This window comes from Lissotriton helveticus, chromosome 8, assembly GCF_964261635.1.
Source record: "Lissotriton helveticus chromosome 8, aLisHel1.1, whole genome shotgun sequence".
NCBI classification, from domain to species: Eukaryota; Metazoa; Chordata; class Amphibia; order Caudata; family Salamandridae; genus Lissotriton; species Lissotriton helveticus.
Window position 1 is genome coordinate 466,422,710 of NC_136069.1, and position 17,214 is coordinate 466,439,923.

At 42.6% G+C, this 17,214-nt stretch overlaps 1 protein-coding gene across 3 annotated transcripts in view; it reads left to right on the forward strand.

Annotated features, from left to right (window-relative positions):
• The window catches only part of SETDB2 (SET domain bifurcated histone lysine methyltransferase 2), a 545,734-nt gene that overhangs the window by 177,093 nt on the left and 351,427 nt on the right, over positions 1 to 17,214 (forward strand). For 2 of the 3 annotated variants that reach the window (XM_078657342.1, XM_078657344.1), the window contains one exon: positions 14,953 to 15,552. In XM_078657342.1, coding sequence (XP_078513468.1) covers positions 14,953 to 15,552 — 600 coding nt within the window. The remainder of the gene's footprint in view (positions 1 to 14,952; positions 15,553 to 17,214) is intronic. The other variant, XM_078657343.1, reaches the window with a different exon arrangement.

A 17,214-nucleotide genomic window follows, 5' to 3' on the forward strand; every position in this document is an offset into this window, starting at 1 on the left:
CGCAGGTAGACACATAGGGGTCGATTCCGATCCGGTAAAATGCGCTCCGATTCGTCGTACGGAGCGTTTTTTCCCCGTACGAATCGTACCCGTAAACGTCCCGTACGTACGACGAAGTACGATCCGTACCAGGAGCCGAACTCCGTACGAGTCGTACAGGACTCCGTACGACTCAAATCTCCGTACGAGTCTCACTCGGAACCTGCTGTACACGACATCACTACTGTTCGCGGCTGGTTTTTACGACCCAGCAAGTACGATTCGTGTCGGGTACGCACCGTACGACCCTTTTCCTACGGGAGCCGAAAACAGTCATAAACGCAGAGTTCGCGCCGAAACAGGTACGGAACGCCCCCCCCGGGTACGGCACGTACCCCGCATGATCGCAGGGGTACGCTCCGTACCCCTGTGATCATGCGGGGTACGTGCCGTACACCCAGCGTACATGGGGTACGCACCGTACCCCATGTACGGTGGGTGTACGGCACGTACCCCATGTACGCTGGGTGTACGGCACGTACCCCGCATGATCACAGGGGTACGGCGCGTACCCCTGCGATCATGCGGGGTACGTGCCGTACGGTGTGTAGGTGATCGTGCGCTTTTCCGTACGAATCGACGTGTACCGTACGAATCGCGACCGGGTCGGACGATCGGGATCGGAATCGTCCGGTCGTACGGCGTCCGTACGAGTCGTACGGAAACGGCTACGGATACGAATCGTACGGACGGGGATTTTACCGGATCGGAATCGACCCCATAGTCTCTCTGTTTCGCCCTTGTTTTAGTATAGACCAGTGACAGTCTCTATGTTTTTTCTATATGTAGAATGGAGGTGTAGTCTGTCTTTCTGGTCTTAAAAAATTTAGGTTCCCCTTAGACCCTTCCTCAGCCATTTGTTTCGTCTTTAAGATCACCTCCTAATCACCTAAGGATTAAGCACTATCCTAATCTTGCATAAACTTTAAGTGATTTTTTGAGATTTGGTTCATCCTTACTAACAATACTGTTGGCAATCCTTAACCTGCCCAAGTCAAATACACGTTCTAGATACAAATAGAATGCCTAACGTTGCAAATAAAATTCCTTTTTATTTCTAATGTTATTTGTTTTTTATTTACACTTGATCATAATTATTTTCCCACTTAGCTCTTAATAGATAGGGATCTTCTACCTTCATTTTTGGACTGTTACCAAACCCTTCTCTTTTTATTTCAAGCACTATTCCCTTCTGGTTGAATTAGCCTATGGATTAGATCAGAGGTTTGCCTCTTATAACCCTGTCTGGCTTGTAGTTCACCTGGTCAGTAGCCCGATCAGCCAAGCCTCCCATCACTACTTGCACTTATTTAGAAGGGTCTAGTCAGTAGGACTCCAGCCCTTTTAATCTTGTTCCAACATATGGGGAGACCATCCATAGAAAATTGTTTTCAGCGTTGATCTCTATTCCCCCCCACTGTTTCCTTCCCCATCTCATTCTATCTCATAATGAATACTTAACATCACTAAACATTAGCGCCTTCATGCATTCTTCGCAATTCATGCTTAGCCATATTTTTCTGTCAACTTCCCAGCCATCACTGTTTCAGAAAGTGTCTAGCAATTGTTCAAATCTGACATTTTGAAACCACGCCCAAAGATCCTCTTTCTTAGCGAATGTAAAGATACAAAAACCTGAAATCTGAAAAAGACATTCACATCAAAAGGGGAAAAACACAAAACATATAATTTTGTAGCATCCTGTTTTGTCAAGTTTTTTCCATGTGTGTATTACTGCGACCTATGCAAATATATGTCAATCTACCAGTTGGCTTACCTTTGATTGGCTAAAAACATCTTCGACTTTTGAGAAAAGTTAATGTCCAAAAATGTGTGAATTTTTATTTACTAGCAAATGCTGCTCAGTTCAGGCAGCATGTCGGATGAGTCGCATTGTGGTCAAATGAGCAGTCTGGCAACAGAGGGGGGGGGGGGGGAAAGCAGTGGCAGCATAGAATAGAAGCCACAGGAGCTGAATATGGGAAGTGAATGCCCTGCTCCAGAAGTACAAAACGCAGAGGCAACCATAGCTTGGGGCCACTGGGTTTTTGAAATGTAAAGCTGCAGCGTTGCTGGTGAATTTTCTGTTTGAGATCGGAATGTCTGTCCCTAAGTCTTCTGAGAACACAACTTTTGTTGTTGATGTTGCAAGACTGGGGTGGTCGTTTTGTTGTCAGTCAGTCCTCATTTATAAAAAGAAAACCAGTAAAAGGCAGCTACCGAGGTCAGGCTGAAACTCTAGTCCTATCAAGTGCATAAAAAGCCTTCAATTTTAGACTGTGTGATTAAGAATTGGAAGTGACTAAAAGTGTGATGCCTCATAGCAGTTTTCAGATGCAAAATAGTTCTTTGCGCATTTTCAATGCATTTTAGTAGGTGGAATGATACACCATTCAGCCAGTACCATGGAAATTAGATAGAAAGTATCCAAACCATTCAGAAGCCCTCCGCTGAACTACAATAAGAGTATGATCTTCATAAATTTACATTTTTAGAGGCCTCCAACTATGGCATGCCCGTAATACATTCCAGGGGCGGCTGATGGCACTTCAGGAGCTTAGCCCTCTGAAAGCCCAACTAACTACTGAGAGCCTGAACATTGGTGGAATCTCAAAAGCAGTCAGTGGATGCTAGGTTGTTTAGGGAGATAAACAGATGCACAAATGACAGGCCTTTAATTCCCTTTCAACCCTTTCCCCAAGTTGAGGAAATCAAACTCGGTCTTGAAGAGCTTGTCTTAGTGGTGACAATTTCACAGTGTACCTCATGTGCCACATCAATAAATTGCTGTTGCAGACTCTACAGTATGACAATTCTCAAACCTCGTAAGACGATAACTTCTTGGGTAACGAAAAGTTCATCTTTCATGTTCCGATATTCTCTGTCATTTGTAAGAGGTAGAGTGTGCTATTTCCAGGATTAGTGTGCAATGTTTTAAAGTATTAGCATATACCTGTCTGCGCTCGTGGCAGCAATGATTTTTTCCACTGATATAGCAGCTAGCGTACTGGACTTTACGATGAAGTTATTGTAGGCTTCAGCCATTTTGGTACTATGACACTATACTGGCACTTGTGAAAAGTATGTGTAAAGAGAGGGAGGAACCCTGATACTAAGAAAAGGGGCAGGGTAGTGCAATAAAGAAAAACAAAGTGAGTCCCTAATCAAAATGCAATAAGTGTATGGATCATTTGCTGAACAAGTAACTGTGCAGTGCCGTTCAAAATTAAGTTTATCTCAAATACATAAAACAATCAATCAAATACAAAGTCGCTTAAAAACAATTGGACAAGCTACTGTCACAGTATCAAAAACATTTATTACAATAAAAACATTATGGTCACATGTTGGTTTAAAAACATCTCATTTTCTTAATACATTGTTATAGGTATATAGATGTATCTCTTTCACCTTCTTTAGGACAGAGTTTTCTAAAAATGTCTTCACATTTAATGTATTGGGAACGGAAAGGTAAAAGGATTTCTTCTGTAGTGTTTATTATTGATAATAGAAACCTTGTAGGCAGCAGCGTTTTAATCTTTCCGTGGTCAGTGCACAATAGTGTAGTCCTATTCCTTTAGTCGCAACCCCCACCTCTCAATGCAAGAGGGCATCTTGGCTTTGGGATTGCCAAAAATGGTAAACAATGCTTGATGATCTGTGACAAGAGTGAAATGCTTTCCATATAGAAACGTGAAAATGTTCAAAAGCCCACACCACAGCTAGGCTTTCTTTTCCGGTAGTGAATATGCATGTTCAGTTTGTGACAAACGTCTCCTAGCATAAGCCACAATATGCCTCAGAGCATTTGGATGTCCATTGTGTTGGGCAATAATCGTGCCCACCCCTACTGGGCTTGCATCAACAACAACTCCTGTATGTAACTTTGGATCAAAGTAGGCCATGTCAGTGGCATTCTCAATTGCTTGTGTACATTCTTTTAAGCTTGGTTCACATTCATGTGACCATTGAAATTAAGCATTTCTTTTCATTGAGTCTCTTCATGGGAAACAGTTACTGTGGCAAAATCACGGATTTACCTACAACAGTAGCTGGCCTTGCTATGAAAAGAGCGTAACATGGTAACATTTGTGGGGGACAGGTGGCTGACAAAGCCTGTACTTTAGCCAGTCTAAACTCATTCCCCCATTCGAATTTTAGTTTTGGTTTGTGGAACTTATACTTCTCTGCATTCAAATTGAGACCTATATCAGCAAGTAAACAGCATACTTGTGTAAGAGCTTTATCGTGTTCCTTTCGTGTGGAACATAGACCAATATGTCCTCACTGTAATTGAAAGCATGCGTGATAGGATGTATTATTCGGCGAATCACATCTTGAAACAGTTCTGCAGCTAAAGACACATCAAAACATAATCTTTAATATCTTTTATATCTGAACAAATCAATATGGGTAGAAAAGATAGTATTGTAACTGCAAGTTTCTTCTAGTTCCAATTGATGATATCCTTTGTTCGGATCAAGGCGAGAGATGACTTTGGCACAATTCAGTTGTGTAATCGTATCAGTAGTGTGGGTACCTGGATGTCATTCTCTTTCAATTCCCTTCTTAGCTTGACGCATATCAACCCAGATGTGTACAGCTCCTTCACTGTCCTTTTTTGGCACTACCACTATGGGAAAAACCCATGGCGTCGGATCAGTAGATCGCTCAATGATATCCTACTTTAGTAACGTCTCAATTTCTTTTTCAACACCTTCCTGTAAATGAAATGCAATTTGACAATGTCACTGAGCAACAGGACAAATGTCCTCATTAATATACAGTTGCACTTTAATTGTGTTAAGTTTTCCTAATCCATGAAACAACGATGGAAGCCGACTCACTATTTCTTGATTAACATTTATTTGATAGTGTACAGATAACAGTCCCATTTCAGCAGCAGTACTGAAACTGAGTAAACAAGCACTTGCTGACGTACCTTGAAGTACATGCATTGGTACTTGTACATTCGTCTTTTTGTGCTTCATGGTTGCTACAAATGAACTTTGATTTTTCAATGGGATTGATACAGCCCATGTATACACTTTAGTCTCTGTTGGTGTGATACGGGGCACTGGAGACAGTTTGTTGTACTTCTCCTCAGGCATGAACGCTCAACACACCACTGTCTGATAAAAAGTTGGGAATAACCATTCACCTTTAGTGTGATTTTAGGACAGTGTCTAAATGAATGTTGTGACTTCACAACTTTCTTTGACTTGTATTCTTCCTGGTAAGCGGCCAATCCAACATGCAAATATTTCTCTTTAGTTAACATCGCACATCGATCTTCTTCACGGTCGCTTGACCATGACGTTGAAGAACTTGAAATAAAGATGTAGACGACGATCGACTTTATTTTGTTTCCATTTGCCTCAACTGATGTGGCTGCTTGGCCTTGTGGGCATGAGTAGAATGTTGCTTCTGGAACATTTGGGCGTCCATTTTGTTTTCCAGACGTGACACAATTCTTGTTTCCTTCACTTTGAAAATTGTTACAAAATGGTTCAATTTCCCACAACCCTTGCATACTTGTCCAATAGCGGGATATTTATCTTCATGTGGAAGAGAAAATCTGCATCTAAAGCACAGTTTCTTTGTCTTTGGAGACATCACTTTGTGACCCTCGACCATGTGTCTCTGCTTACTTTTCATGTTCAGTGCTGACTCACTCTGGACTCCTCCAGCCTCCATGTCAGCAGCTTGTCAGACCGGCAGGTTCTTCGGCAACTGCAGCTATGAGTACTCGCTCCAGACTGATCGTTTCTCTCAGCATTCATTGTCTGAATGAATTGGAAAGGCAACTATCTAGGAGTCTGAGACATATGGCTTCTTCATCATTGAATTCAATAAGCTTACAGAGCTTGATGAGGGTATCATCTCGTTGATTGTTTCACCAGCTTTCTGCCTTTCTTGGTTGAAAATGTATCTTTCGTAATCGACATTCGGCATTGGATTGAACTTGATATTTAGCACCTCTTTAATTTGATGGTGTGAGACTTCATCAGCATGAAGTATTTTCTTTATTACTTCCTTTACTCCTTCACCTGCAATATTTTTGAAGTACTTGATGATATTTTTGTTATCTGCTTTTTCCAGTGCATCGATGAAATCATCAAAAGTTTGGATCCAGGCAGTCCATCTGGCACCAATAGTCTGCTTTTTGGCGTTATCAAAGGGAAGCGGTGGTTTCAGGAAGGCGGCGGTATCATAACCTGTGGAACTTCCTGCTGTTGAGAGCGGAGCTCGCTTTGATGATGTTGGCTGCTCACTTGGACCGGCACCTTCGTCAAACACTAGCTGTGTATTGACATTTGTGTTGTCATCTACGATCTGATATTGTGTGGCCATTGGAGCCTTCTAGCTTCTTGATGACCTTTAAGTTGTGCGGAACGCACCTAGCACCTTCTGTGGTGGTCGTTTCAAGGATACAACCCCTGCGCTTTCACTTGGGTCGCTTTGCCTGCTGCTGAGGTCGGATGGCTCTTTACTCAGGTTTTGGAAAGTATAAATATACTCTCTGTATTTTGATATTCTTTTTTAGCTCTTCTTTGTACTTCGTTATTTCTGTCTTTAGCATTTCTCTGTACCTGTTTCTTGCTGCCTTTAGCGTTATTGTTCCGTAGGGCTATATGGCTTTGTGTTGCGTTGTGATGCAGTAACTCTTTCACAGCCTCACCAGCAGGTTCCTGGCTAATAATACACACATTTTTCTATAAGGCCTTCATCTTATTGGAAAGCTTTGCGATGACTGGATTGGCGCTTGACTCCACGTATGCTAACCGTCGATCTTCATTTTGACTGAGGCGTATGTGGCACGCACAGGCGGTTTGCTGGACCACTGCAAAGCCTCGCACATGGAGCTTGGTATCAAACGTCCTTATTCCTCCGCATGTAACCGTTAACTGAACATTCTACCTCGTGAATTCTGTCAACCCAGACCCAGGCATTTAGGTCACTGTTATATGAAGTCCTTCAAAAACCAAAGGGGCCCCATCATCTCTAACTCACAAGACACTAAAGGATTGAATGATGATTCTTGAGGCACTCCACACATGAGTTTGCAGGCTTCTGAGGAGTAAAGTGCCAGGTTTACAGCTTGTGTTCTGAGCAGGCTGCGATTTCTGTTTGTCTTTGCCCATCATTGTGCTAGGTCACCGAAGTGCGCAGAGAGGCATGTAGTGCACCCATCTTCTGCTGTTTTTTTGTTCTGCCGTGAGCGGATGCATGGAGAAGAACTGAAGCCGCAGGAAGGCACACACTGGCCATCTTCAAACAGGGAACCTGCCTCCCCCCAGTCTTTTTTTCACCATCTACCGGGGGAGAGGGAGGAAGTCTTTTTGGAGCATCGCACCCTTGCTCCAAGGAGCCACCTCTGCTTTCAGATCTCTTGTCCCTGCCGTAGGGTCGCCGTAGTCCTACATACTGGGCTGCCTGGATCACTCGGTGGGCCCCAGCACTTCAGGAGGAAGGGGTCAGCTGCTGCCTCAATCTCCTTATCATCCACTGTGGCACACTTGGCACCGCCAACACCAGACCTAGGTGGCCCTCACTAGGGCCAGCCCTCCTCTGTTCACACCTGACCGGGAGCCACAGCCGCCTCCTAAGCTGTAGCTGTTGGTGTTTACTTCCGGGACAGGATAACTCTGGGGAAGGGTGGGTAGGACTCCTTAACCCTCGCCGCCATTAATTAGTGGCAGTTGGTATCGACTGCACCCAGGATGATGTCGGATGTTTGGGTTGCGTCGCCTTCTTGGCCATACCCTTAGAATTTTAAGTGTTTCACCAGTGTGTTGCATCGCTCCTGATCAGTGGCGGGATTTTCATTGTAGAATGAGGAGATGTTTTTCGAGAACACTTTGGAGGGAGAATAGCAGACGCTGCTCTGTTTATGTAGTGTGCCTCATTTGTGATGCATGTGGCTGGCAAGTAGCATCTGAATTGTCTTTGGAACACCAGTAAGCCCTCTGCCTAGTATGGGGAGTGCCACTTCCACACAAGACACCAATTGCTTCTTTTAATTTTCCTAAGACATGTAAGAGAGCCCTTTGGGAGCTTATGGGAGAACTTAGGTGCTGTATTGTCTGTTAACCTTTAAGTGTAAGAGATTTGAAATCATTGTGGGGAAGTATATAGGTCTTTGAGTGAGACTGACTTCGAGGACCGAAATGTCTGTTCCTTTCCAGGTTCATTCCAGAGTTGTTATTGAGGTGTGTATTTGCATGTGGTTATGTAGTTAGTGGGATAGATTGATGGGCAGGTGATTCACAGGGTGGGCACCCCAATGTAGTAAATCTGTGAGGTAGTAGCGAAAATGGTGGCTAAGGTATGTATTATTAAGGGCTGTGGGCCTTTTTCCAACTGTTCGACCAAGATATTCCAAGTTAATCTTTGATGTGAATTTGTTGGTAAGATGTAAATATGTACAGAAATCTAGAATTGCAATGTCCTAATTGCGATTCTAACCAAATCCCAATTATAAAATCCCAATTTCTGATGTAAGAAAACCGGCCTACCTCCATGAATATTAATGAGGCTTGTCGCAATTTGCGAGCCATTAGGATTTGCAGCCATCAGAGGAATGCTGGCCTGCTGAGGTCAGCAGACCACAATGTCTGTGATTGCTTTTTTAATAAAGCAAACTGTAGTTATTTATTGATTTATTTTTTTAATTTCAGCCCGTTTTCCATAAAGGAAAACAGGATAAGTCTAAAAAGAAAAAAACTAACTTAGAAGTTTCGTTTTTATAAGAACAGGCAGTGGTTCGGTGGACCACTGCCTGCTCAAGAACCACTGCCTGCGCTTACAATTTTGTTTTTAACATTCTGAAAGGGGAAGGGGTCCCCAGGAGACCCTTGCCCTTTTGCGAATGGGTTGCCACCAGTTTTTAACTGGTGATCAAGAATTACTGTTTTGTGACCAGAATTCAGTCGCAAAACAGTAATATATACACTATGCCGATTCGGTATTTGGAAGGGACGTACTAAACATACCCTTTCCAAATACTGAATGGCTAACACAAATTGCGATTCGTTAATGTTACCAAATCGCAATATGTGCTTTTGTACATTTGAAAAAGTATTTTTGCTGTAGCAAATGGCCCGATTCTTGTCCTATGTGTTGAAGTCACCTTGGTTGGTAATTTGGAGCGTGTGAAGATTTCTGCTGGGAGAGCCTGAATTGATTTTATGAGGGGGCCTTGTACATTAACAGAAATCACTCTGTAGTGTTGAGCATTGAAAAGTGCAAGGTCTGGTGGCGCAATGGACCAATACATCCACTGCAGGTATCCGTGTTCCCAATTGTAGGTTTAAATCCAGCGGGCCCGCTCAGCCTTTTACCCACCGCGGTGGAAATAATGAATACTATTAAGTTGGCTACAGTAACCGTCCATTATTTAGCGATAAGGTACCCAAATGGGCAAATGCATGCTTTCCAATGCACATGTTAACGGTGTAGGATTGATTTGCGCCCAACTATGAAATTTTACATGCTTTAGGAATATATGTTTTACTCATACGACCTCCTGCTCTGGTAGGCTAGTTCCTAGGCATCATGCATGATAGGGAGCATTCCTCCGAAAGACAACTTTGTTACAAATAGAAATTAATTGTTTTCTGGGACTAGTACGTAGTGTATGTCGGAGCTGTGTTTAGATACTGAGTTGGTATTGAGGACCAAACAGACTGATTTGGCAGTAAGAAGGACGTGAAATGGGAAGGAAAGGGGATTTGGCAGATGGAGTACACTGTTTCATTATTATCCTGGATGGTGTGATGTGTCTGGGGCGGTCAGTGGGGTATTTAGGCTGTCAGTGAGTGGGGCGTTTACTTGTGCGTGTCTGAGATTGGGTTTAGGGTATTAGAATGAGGTGACAAGGTTGCCCTCCATTTGTGTGTTACACAGGGCAGATTGGAAGGTGGGGAGATGCGTATGTGGGAGGGTGGTGTTGCTGTAATAAAAGTTCAGATAGTTGACTTATGTGCAGAAATGTAATTCATTTTCACGGTTTTGTCCAAAGTACTGTACAAATATTACAGTAGTATAAAAAGAGGTAACTGGTGAGGAGGGCAGTCAAAGTAACATCAAAAACAGGAGGACAACAGACGCTTCATCAACAATTTTTCACATGTCCATAAATTAGGAGCAGGTCATACTTGTAGACAATGAAACCTAGACGAAGCACCAGGTGGACAGGGAACTGACAGAAGGCACATACTCCCCAGAGCGCAAACACAGAGAGGGAACATAAGGGAATATCAGAGGAAACCGGTAAGACGGAGCTAGGGAATGGTAATATGTAAAAACTGTGAACACAAAGCAACATTTTTAGTGAACAGAAACAGATAAAAATTCAGTTTACATAAATATAGAGAGGTTGAGGATAGATACAAAGAGAAACAAATACAGGTATTCTGAATAGACTGAAGTGGAGACATAACATACTTGGACATGCACACTTACAAGGACTAATAATAATTAGAACATTAGAATGTTGAGCACTCCATTGCAGACAATAGAGTGCTCCGGGCTTCTACAGGGCGGTAGAAGCCCGCAGAGCAACATTCCAATGTTGTTTGTTCATAGCTGCTGCTGTGAACAAAGGCCTCTCAGAGCCCGAGGGGAGAGAGGCCTTTGTTTTTAGTAATTAGAACATTCTGCCCTCTAGGGGTGGAATGTTCTAATAGCCTCAGAGCCCTCCTAGCTGGCTCTACCGGCCATTAAAATCCCTCTCCCTTGTAAAAGGCCCTCGCCGAACGCTAGGGCGGGCCTTTAATGGCCAGAAGAGCCCGCTAAGTCGGGCTCTAAGGCTATATTAGAACATTGGAATGTTGAGTGCTCCATTGAAGGCAATGGAGTGCTCCGGGCTTTTAATGGCTGGTAGAAGTCCGAAGCATCAACATTACAATTGTGTTGCTACTGCAAACAAAAAAAATCCTTGGCAAAAAATTGAGAGACATGGAAACGGAATAAAAAAGAGAAAAAAATATGAATGTTGCCTCAGGAAAATCGTGATTTTGATGGAAAATTGGAACAGGGCAGGTGAAGCAGAACAAAACCCCAGAATATTTCCAAAAAAGGCACACTTAGATTAGTTACGATTCAGTTAACATAAACCTGAAAAGCCCTGAAATTCTCCCATTATGCTATGCAGAGTCAATGTACATAATAACTCGCTCCGCCTGCTATGCTCAGAACACCCCTTTAATGATGGCACAGGAAAAAAAAAGCTGATTACCATGGCAAACAAGCATTTGCAATGCAATTGGTCCCGCATTTACGAGAGTTTAAGCTATTGGCATTGTAAGTAACAATGCCTTTTATTCATATGTTTTGATAATTAACACATAAATAAAAGGAATTGTCATGTACAATGCCAATAGCTCAAACTCTTGTAAATGAGAGACCTATTCAAGGAAGCGGCGCCATTGTCCAGAGCTGCTTAGAAAGTGAAAACTTGCATGGCATGCTGAATGTTGCAGGAAAGCATGTAGTTCCTGCAGAAAATAGTGCTCACAGACTAAAAAAGACTCACTGTGTAACAACCGAAGTAAAAGGGCCAGTCCTCATGGGAGGTTATGAATGAAGACAAGGCGGTACTAAGGCAGAACTAACAAACCTATTAATGAAATAGAAGCCAGCATTTGCGAAGGACAATGACACAAGCCAATGACAAATATGGGCGGAGAGTGGGCAGGGCTTCTATTCCATACTCCAATACAGCATGGCTCGCAGACCAGCGCATGCGCTGCCCAGGCTCAACCTAAAGATGGTTATGGCGTTAGTTAAGATGCACATTGCATGCCATAACTGGTGTATTTCATGTTTTTGTTGGGTGTTTTTTTTTTTTTTGCGGTGAATAAAGATATACTGAAGATTACCTTTAGTAGTTTTCAGTTGCATATCACACCAATCGTTTTTTCTGCAAAACTATGATTATAGAAGCGTACCAGACAGTATGCAGTTGACGTTGATCATTGTCACTCTTCTCCTAATCTTTATATATGAATGTTCCTCTTTTTTAATGAAGGATGCGACTGGTCATACATTCTTCAGTTTGCAAAAAATCAGATCAAAGTTTTGCAAAAAAGAAAAGGGATTATAATTCAGATTAGAACATTGGAATGTTGACAGCTTCATTCAAAACAGTGGAGTAGCAATGAGGTATAAACACTGCGGCAGGTCAGTTGTCAACTTTTGGATGTCCTAATCGACATCCTCCGACTGTCCCTCTCGCCTGTTTCTGTAGGATACATGAACTGCTTAGGCGAATGAGAAGCAGAGGCTGTGGGTGAAGGAAAACAAAGAGCCTTCCTCCTTCCCTCCTTTTGTGGTCTATAGTTCCACAGTAGCCGTGGAAGGAGGGGTGAGGGAATTCTCCTCAATTTCTATCTCTCTTGGCCCTGCCAAGTGAAGAAGCACAGCTTGGTAGGGCTAAGAGAGAATCGGGGGCTGAATTCACCCTCCTTTCACCGCTCTTGCTTTCCATGCTTGACAGTTACTGCTGTGGCCATCCTTGCAGCAGTAATTGTCACATACACAGTAGGAGCTATGAAAGAAAGGCTCAGATGTCTCCAAAGAAGTTTCTCTTTTTGTATTTGAACATCCTGCGTCCTAGGGCAGAATGTTCAAACAGTGCTATAACCTGCCCAGTGGGTTTTAATGACTATTAAAATCCTGCTTCCTAGCTATTTCCCATGCTCGGGACAGTAATGCAGGAGAGGGCCTTTAATGGACTGTATTGCCTGCTGCAGCAGACTATAATAAACACATACAAATATTTTTTTTAAATCAACAGAAAACCAGATATGTGGGACACAAGCAAACATAGTAAGGTGGTCATTTGATATCACCTTAGATTAATACAGTTTAGCCATGTTCTTATTGAGTTTCACCTATACTGAGTCAAGTCTAACTGATTCTTAGCTGTACATTGCTCAAATGAATAATCTTCAATCGCTTTACACCACTTATAGAGGAAAGAGGCAGAATCCTTGTGTCACACTACCACATAAGGCAAACGCATTACATTTGAGGCTAATTCAAAAGCCCATGCGTCCTCCGTGTGGGTAAATACCCTATTACTGAAGACTTAACTAAGTCCCTTATTGTCAGTGCTCAGGACCCTGCGGTTTTAATAAAAATATACGGGATGACATCATACAACCCCCTGGTTGTCAATCAGTGGTCATCCCGCGCTTGCCAAACATTCCTCTAATGGCAGGCCGGTCCTTGGCTGCGTCGAGGATACTTGCGCGTAAATTAGGTTGAGGATCCAGACGAGAGGATTAAAATCTCGCTCCCCTACCCTAGGGCTTTTTCTCTTTAAAAGTTGGGTGGTAATGAAAGACTTAAAAACATATAGGAAGTGCAGGAGAGTTTATTGCTCCTACATCCAAGTAGTCAACCAGTTTCAGCCCTATCTTTGGCCCTGAAGGGGGGCAAGGGCTTTCGTCGGGAATAGGATACCTGTGTTTCCCTACGATAATCTCTGACTACATACACACATTACCAGCATACATGCATTCAATACCAGTTATGTTTCTGCTGGCGAGTGAAGATACGCAAACCATTTAGTATTGATAAATTCCTCTTACACACAAAGAAAATAAAAAACATATAAAAATGATAATTTAATGACTCTTAGACAAAAATAATAAAATTTGTATATTGTGCCAACAAAGTGTACACTGTATACATGACAAAGTGGTGGGTACTCATTGCAATTCAATGCAGTCGGTGATCACACGTGTTTATAAATTCATGCTTTTCCATCCACACATATTCTTACTCTCACTATAGGACACACAAGCACCATGGAGGAGTTAACGAGGGGAGCCTTGTAGTTACACACTTGGGGAAAAATGGGTGTGTCCTCAACGTTATAAAATATTATATGCGCCAAAAAACTAAAAGAAAACCTTGTTTCTCCCCAATTACCGAGATCGCAGAGGCTTTTGAGCTAGCCTCATATGTGATACGTTTGCCATATGTGATAGTGTTATTCATTCCGGGAGAATGTAAACGCAGACAACCCACTCTCTTCTCTTATTCCGCGATCCTTCTAAATGTAGGTGTCCTTTTGTGCTAGGGAATCATTGTGTCACTAGCATTTAGCAGTTAACAATCTTGTTTGATTAACAGATAAGTGTATTGCTCTTGCCTCAAAATTGGACCACTACACAGTTCTGCTGCCTGCTGCTTGTTGGTGTAGTTTACAGAGAGATGGCCTGCCTTCTCAGTGGGTGCTCCACCAGTGGTTTCTAGCCAGGGAGAGCATGTTTAATACTTTATTTTCAGTGATTCATGATAGGTCTCATGATGTTTGCACCTCTTACCTTGGTGAAAGTCTAAAGTGGTAGTTCACAGTTTGTCTCGTACAGAATTGAAACTCTTCCAGTCCAATTCACAAAACTTGAGAAAGTTGACGTTTGCTAGAATTCAGTCTTCCTTGTATGTAAATCTCTTAATTATTTGAAAATGACAAAATCCGAAGGTGGAGATATTTGAAATACATTCAAATTGTAGATTGCTCATCTTATTCCTGCTCTTCCACACCTACTACTGTAGATTATCTTCACTGTTGATAATACGCAGGAGTAAATAAGCTGTACTGTGCGTTTGCTCATTATAAAGTACCACCTTTTTCCCCTTCCACATCGAAACATCCATCAAGCCCAATACTCTTCAGGACCTTGCTTCTCTTTGCCACTTTGTAGTTTTATCTAGCCCACTCTTCTTCTGGCTAGAGTTAGCATGCCTTTCCTGAGTTCTCTGTGTTACAATTTGTAATACATTTTATCTTACTGATTGTGTTTATTGTATTGCTTTTGTGAAAGTGCATTTTCAATTCATTGTATTTTGGCTAACTGCCTCCTAAAATTGTTCATTAATTTACTCTCATTCTAGGAAGTTATTTCATTACAGGACATCCGACAATATGGCTGCTACTGTATCTCCATCACCTGAATGGTCCGGTGAAGATAGTTGTTCCATGAAAGCATCACCTGCACGGAGGTCTTTCCAGAGCCACTGTCTCTGCAGGACATCATGCCTTTCAGAAAGATCCCGCTTTCTATTCAAAGGACAGAATGTTCTAAAGATACCAGTCCTGTGTCACTTTCAGAGATGGCATGCAAGATCTAGCGACCGATCCAGTGCACCCCACGTCTATTACCAAACACCCTGTGGAAGAAGTCTAAGGAACTTTGAGGAAGTCCAAAAGTACCTGTTTGAAACGAAGTGCAGCTCTTTATTTGTAAATTATTTTTCTTTCAACACCTACGTCCAGCTGGATAGGAGTTATCCAAAGAGGGAAGTCCTTGCCCATGAGCACGACATCAGCAGAGGGGCAGAGCCCGTGCCAGTTTCCTTCTGCAATGAAATTGACAGCGCCAAGCTCCCCTATTTCACATACAAAAAAGCACCATGGCCACCTGCCTACTACATGGAGAACTTCTCCAGCATGTTCAAAGATTCATGCAGCTGCACAGATGGTTGCAGAGACATGTGAGTATAAACAGGTACTTTATCTAAGATGTTGGTTTCAATGCAAGAGTAAAGAAAAAGACTCTATGTTTGTTATGATATATGATATAAAGTAGGTTGGACAGCCAGGATGAGCAGATGAAAGCATATCTTTTATGCACTGAAGCATTGCCAGAGTACACATAGATCATCCTTTGTTTGGGTAGAATAATGCAACTGTAATATCTGGATGCAGTAACAATGATACCTCATGGTATTTATTATCCTGGAATTTACATTTTTAGGGCAAAATTGAGTATTAACAAGCTTCTTACAAGTTCTTGAGCATGTATATGCATGTTGCAACTACAACCCTTGGTGGTAACTAATCACAGAGTATCCACGGGGCAATGTCTGGAAACCTTGCCTGTCCCCAGAAACAGAAAGGGTAGCTGTTTTGTGCAAAATACTCCAGAACCCCTCTGTACCCAGAGGCCCACCAAATGGCGCAGAATAAATAGAGTGATCACATAAATTCATATTGTTAACGTCTATGAAACTGTGTCCAAAGAACATGAAGACTTCCAAGCATCCTCATTTGAGGCAGTACTGTTACTCTGAACATCATTTTCACTCATTTATGATACCACAGGAGATATCCTTAATTTTTATTTTTTTATTTTTTTAGTCCTCATACACCAGATTGGGCATTCTTGAAGGGATTCCTCCAACTCTTCTCATCTGGCTAGCTCATTCCAACCCTAGTATTGGGCCAGTAATGATAATGAGATGGGGTTCCCTCAAGTCAGAATTGTTTCCTTAGTCCACTCCTGTTCACCACAGCTCCATAGCCATGTGTTACTTAGGAGAAAAAGGACCAACAGTGCCCGGGCAAAATCATGGGACCGCTTTTACTTGTTGCGCCAGGCCACAAGGACCGACCATATCTTATCCAGGCTCCTATTATCACAGGCTATGTCTGATTCACTGATAAAAATTATATGTGACAGGCATTCTGCAAACGTTGGAGGGTTTGCGGATTTCCAGGCTCTACAGATCTCTCTCCTCGCCAGGATTACAACATAAAAGATTAATTTAGATGCTAGATCTTTCAGGCAGTAGTCTGTCGTCAAACCGAAGAAGATTGTCCTGGGGTTAACCACCACCTGTTGTTGGAGAACATCTTCAAGAAACATTTTCACCTCAAGCCAATAGCTGATGTTCTTAGGACAGTCTACAAACATGTGGAGGTCATCGGCCACCAAATACTTGCATCTAGGGCAGTGATATTCTGACCCTATCGCCTTAGCTAGTTTCCCTGGGGTCCAATAAACCCTATAGGCCGTATAGAGATGGTTTCTCTTGAGGGCAGCTGGTTTTACTACTGCCCGCAACATAGTGAAAGAGTCCCCCCAGATGTCACCTAAGTTATGCATATCGGGGCCAAAGACATTGCCCCAGAGATCCTGGGTTTCAGATGCCACCAGTCTTTCATCTTCCAACATGGCCCAGTACCAGAAAGAGATTTCCCATTTCCAGCGTCCCTTTCTAGAGACCGAGTTGAATCTTACACTCATTTCTTCATGATCCCAAGACTGGTTTGCCCACCACCCCGACAGTTGGTAATATTTAAATCTAGTGAGCATGCCACCTGTTATGTTGGAAAGAGATTCCCAGCTCAACAACTGTGAGTCCTTCTGGAGA